This window comes from Salminus brasiliensis, chromosome 24, assembly GCF_030463535.1.
Source record: "Salminus brasiliensis chromosome 24, fSalBra1.hap2, whole genome shotgun sequence".
Lineage (NCBI taxonomy): Eukaryota > Metazoa > Chordata > Actinopteri > Characiformes > Bryconidae > Salminus > Salminus brasiliensis.
In genome coordinates, this window is record NC_132901.1 from 832186 (window position 1) to 836979 (window position 4794).

The window sequence follows — 4794 nt, forward strand, 5'->3', positions numbered from 1 at the left end:
TCAGGTCATCAGCCAAATCGCGTCCTTTGCCCATGGCGATGGTTCTGCACTCCGTCTGCTGCAGCTGACTGGTGTGCTCGCTTATTCACACCTGCAGCGAACCCAGTCTGTCACCTGTGGCTCATTCCAAACCAGGGGTGGCCGTAATGTTCTGATAGGACTGTGACAGTGGGCTAAGGGTGCTAGCACCTTGGAAACCACTGCTAACTTCACGGGACGTTCTAGAGCCGCCTTAGCGAAGGCCATAACCACTGATGGCCATTGATGCCAGTAGGGGAACGACGGCGACTCCGGCACAGAGTGGTGCGGAGCAGTCAGCGCCCCCCTGTGGAGCAGCTACCTCTAACACAGTGCACAGCACCTCTCGCTAGGGTCATCCGAGCCAAGGGTGGGTATTCCCACTGTGCGAATATATATATATATATATGTTTATATATGTAAAAATTATCTTTATTGGTTTCAGGCCTTGTTTGTTTTGTAAACTCTCGACCCTCTGAGGCAAAGAGCACTACCGAAACAACTGCTCAGCCAGCGGCGGCATGTTGAATGGGTCAGTATCCGTCACACCTCTACAGTTATGTGTGTGTGTGTGTTTGTTCCCTCTTGCGTTTCTTTGTGGGGAATTTCTCTCGTACTGGGCCAACTGGCCCGCTCCACTGGCCCTTCGCTCTAATACTGGACAGCAGCTGTCGCCCTCCACAGCCGGACATCGCTAACACTCAGTCAACAGCACATGTCTGAAGCCTCACGTCGTGCGCCGTAATGCGATTCTCTGTATTTCAGGGCTATTAGTGTTGCTGAATGATGTAAGCCCCAATAATAATAACAATAAAAGCCATTCCTCACGTATCTGACAGTGCGCGAGTGTGTGTGGTGTGTGTGCGTGCATTCGAGTGAGTGGGTTGACCTCATGTCTTCAGTATCTATAAATATAAAGTTTCCATGATTTGAGCGTCTATTTTATAAAGGTCAGAATAGAGGTCGTTTATTAACGTATAAAAACACTATTTATAAAATAAGTACGGAAATCGGGTCAGTATTGGACGGCCAGATTCACCCTTTACGTGAGGGTTACTGGCAGTAGACCATCACTGTAGTAATTAGAGTCAGTGGTCAGTAAGAGTGTCTACCTGTAATTAATTCTATATAACATTAGAATAAACCCAAATAAACATAAGGTCAGTTATCAGTGAGAGTGTCTACCTGTAATTAACTCTATATAACATTAGAATAAACCCAAATAAACATAAAGTCAGTGGTCAGTGAGAGCGTCTACCTGTAATTAACTCTATATAACATTAGAATAAACCCAAATAAACATAAAGCCAGTGGTCAATGAGAGTGTATACCTGTAATTAACTCTATATAACATTAGAATAAACCCAAATAAACATAAAGTCAGTATTCAGTGAAAGTGTCTACCTGTAATTAAATCTATATGACATTAGAATAAACCCAAATAAACATAAAGTCAGTGATCAGTGAGAGTGTCTACCTGTAATTAACTCTATATAACATTAGAATAAACCCAAATAAACATAAAGCCAGTGGTCAATGAGAGTGTATACCTGTAATTAACTCTATATAACATTAGAATAAACCCAAATAAACATAAAGTCAGTATTCAGTGAAAGTGTCTACCTGTAATTAAATCTATATGACATTAGAATAAACCCAAATAAACATAAAGCCAGTGGTCAGTGAGAGTGTCTACCTGTAATTAACTCTATATAACATTAGAATAAACCCCAATAAACATAAAGTCAGCGGTCAGTGAGAGCGTCTACCTGTAATTGACTCTATATAACATTAGAATAAACCCAAATAAACATAAAGTCAGCGGTCAGTGAGAGCGTCTACCTGTAATTGACTCTATATAACATTAGAATAAACCCAAATAAACATAAAGTCAGCGGTCAGTGAGAGCGTCTACCTGTAATTGACTCTATATAACATTAGAATAAACCCAAATAAACATAAAGTCAGTGGTCAGTGAGAGTGTCTACCTGTAATTAACTCTATATAACATTAGAATAAACCCAGATAAACATAAAGTCAGTGGTCAGTGAGAGTGTCTACCTGTAATTAACTCTATATAACATTAGAATAAAGTTCCTATGCACTAAAACTCCTGTTTATAATTTGTCTGTTGGTTTATGTATTTATTCTTTTTAAGAGTGATCTTTACTCCGCAGTACTGTGTGTCCTCTGTTGGTGTGAATGTGTGTGTGTGTGTGTGTGTGTGAATGTGTGTGTGTGTGTGTGTGTGTGTGTGTGAATGTGTGTGTGTGGGGGGGGGGGTGTGTGTGTGAATGTGTGTGTGTGTGTGTGGTTTGTGTCCTCGCGCTGTCTGCAGGAGTTTAGTCATTTGAGATTGGGAGGGAGGGGATACTGGGGGGGGGGGCTTGTGCGTAAACACTCCTCAAGCAGTGGACACAGAGTGATCCGTGAGACCAGGACAGTCACTCTCTCTCTCCCTCCCTCCCTCTCTCCTCCCTCTCCTTTCGCCTCTCTTTCCTCTTCTCTCGCTTTCACCTCTTTCATCCTCTCCCCCTTTCTCTTCCCCATATCTTTCCTATCTCTTTCTCGAGCTCCCTCTCCCACTCTCTCCCGCTCTCGCTCGCTCTCTCTCTCTCTCTTGCTAATCACTCTGGGAGCTCTCTTCATCCACTCTACTCACATGGAGACTCTCCACATGGCTCTCACTCTGGGTGAGCTTGTAGCGCCGTTGAAGCAGAAACATCAGCAGCCCTCGCTGCCAGAGGAAGAGCCCGAGTCCAACTACGCAGACCTTGGGGAAACCACCACGGCCATCTCCACGGGCACGAGGACGGACGGCGCCAAAACTGTGAAGGTCACGTTTACAGGGGAGGGGAACCAGCTGGCCGTGTTCCGATGGAAGGACACTGGAGACACAAACGACTCTTCCTCTACAGTCAAATCCGAGAGTTCAGTGGGCAAGGAGGAGTCGGAGGAGCTGAGCTACACCGAAATGCGCCTAGGTAGTCGCTGTCAATCGGTGGACGGAGAATGCACACCGACAGTGGACGTGGAGTCGCATTACATCACAACTCACGAAATCCAGCTGACGGAGCTCGACCATGACGCCGACTGCGACTTCGGACGTGGGTCTCGCTGGGATTACGACGACGACAACCTTGTGTACTCGTTTGTGGATTATGCGTCGTTCGAGAGCGTTAACGAGGATGGAATGAGGGCCAAAAGCAGCCAGCGAACGGAGGGACAGAGCTCTCGGCCTCCCAAATTGGCGGCCGCAGGGGCACCGGTTAGCACCGAAAGTGAGCCATGCGAATCAGACAAAGGTACAAGTTCGGACGAGAGTCCAATCAAGACGCAAGATAACAGGCTCTGTTCCACCGGACAGGTCCAAATGGCTGTTAACGCTTGCCCCTCCACCAATGTTCCAGAGGAAGAAGAAACACCCCTTTACCGGATGGCACGTAACTCCACCGGAGTTTTCATAAACTCTTTCAGCAAGGACGAGGCACTTCGGGAGCACACCCGCTGTTTCATCCCAGCCCCTGGCCGCCAGCACCTGGCTAGCAAGTCGAGGGGCAAAGACGTGAACGAGTATTCGAGTGGCGCATCCAGTTCGGTTAGTGAGCTGGACGATGCAGACAAGGAGGTACGCAACCTAACAGCTAAGTCATTCCGCAGCCTGGCATGTCCTTACTTTGACGCCATCAACCTGAGGACATCCAGCGAGTCCTCTGTATCTGAGCATGGGCTGAGTTTCAACAGATGGTCTGCCTTTGTCGACTGGAATTATGGCAGCATGGGCCGGGAGTGCAGCACACTGGAGGCTACTAAACGCATGGAGGGCAAAAACGGTAACGCAGTCAATGGGTCCTCAGAGTCAGCTGGGAAGACTGAACCGAAGAACAAGTTCCAGCCCGAGAGAGACAAGGCCGGTGCCGTCACCCTGACCGAGACGCTGAACGTCAGTTACAACATCCAATCAGGTTCGGCCACAAAACACGCACAGAGCGCGATGGGGTCACGTGCTACAGCCAGTGTTGCCATCGCCAAGCCAGCCAGGCCGGCGCATGAGGGAGGGACTCTGCCATCTGAGGTGGATGATGGTACAGAGGACACCTACAAGAAAGCCATCTTCGCCTCAAGCCTCTTGAAAAATGTCATCTCCAAAAAAATGCAGTCTGAGCAAGAATGTAAAATGGAGAGAGGCCAAATGCAGCATGCCTCGCCGTGCCCTCCAGCTTTGGAGCCGGACTCTAACAGGAACAGCGCCGGTGCTAAAGGCTTACAAAGGCAGACATCGGAAACGGGGTCGGGGCCATCTGTTGTCTCTCTGGAGGAGCTCGGAGACATGATGGACAGCGTTTCCCACCTTTCCGAAGAGGAGGCGCCCAGTAGCTCATGCACTGCCACCGCAGAGGTCGGTGCGGAGTCACCCAGCGAAGCCAGGGCAGACCCTTGCGAAAGCAGAAGGGACCCACTGCCTTGCAGCCAAAACAGTGCCTTCAAAACCTGGAAGGACGGTGAGCAGGACACCATCAAATTGCAACCTGAAAATGATGGCAAATCTCTGGACATGCCGACCCCCACCTCGGAACGCACAGTAGAGAAGAAAGAGAGGGATGGTGAAAATGGCAAGACGACCAAAATGTCCCACTTGTATGTCCCGAGTTCGCATCTCCAGCCCAAAGGAGAAGGCGACGGAGTGCTCAGAGAAACAAGTACCCCTTCCGAACGCAACCAGGCTGGGAAACCGCAGGAGATCACAATTCGCTTGCACAGCATGAAAGAAAACAA

At 48.4% G+C, this 4794-nt stretch overlaps 1 protein-coding gene across 2 annotated transcripts in view; it reads left to right on the forward strand.

Moving 5' to 3' along the window:
• The first annotated feature begins 2471 nt into the window (after positions 1–2471).
• LOC140546922 (uncharacterized protein C4orf54 homolog) overlaps positions 2472–4794 on the forward strand; it is a 12803-nt gene continuing 10480 nt past the window's right edge. For both annotated transcript variants that reach the window (XM_072670388.1, XM_072670387.1), the window contains exon 1: positions 2472–4794. This exon is cut by the window's right edge and continues 1672 nt beyond it. In XM_072670388.1, coding sequence (XP_072526489.1) covers positions 2681–4794 — 2114 coding nt within the window. In that variant the 5' untranslated portion in view covers positions 2472–2680.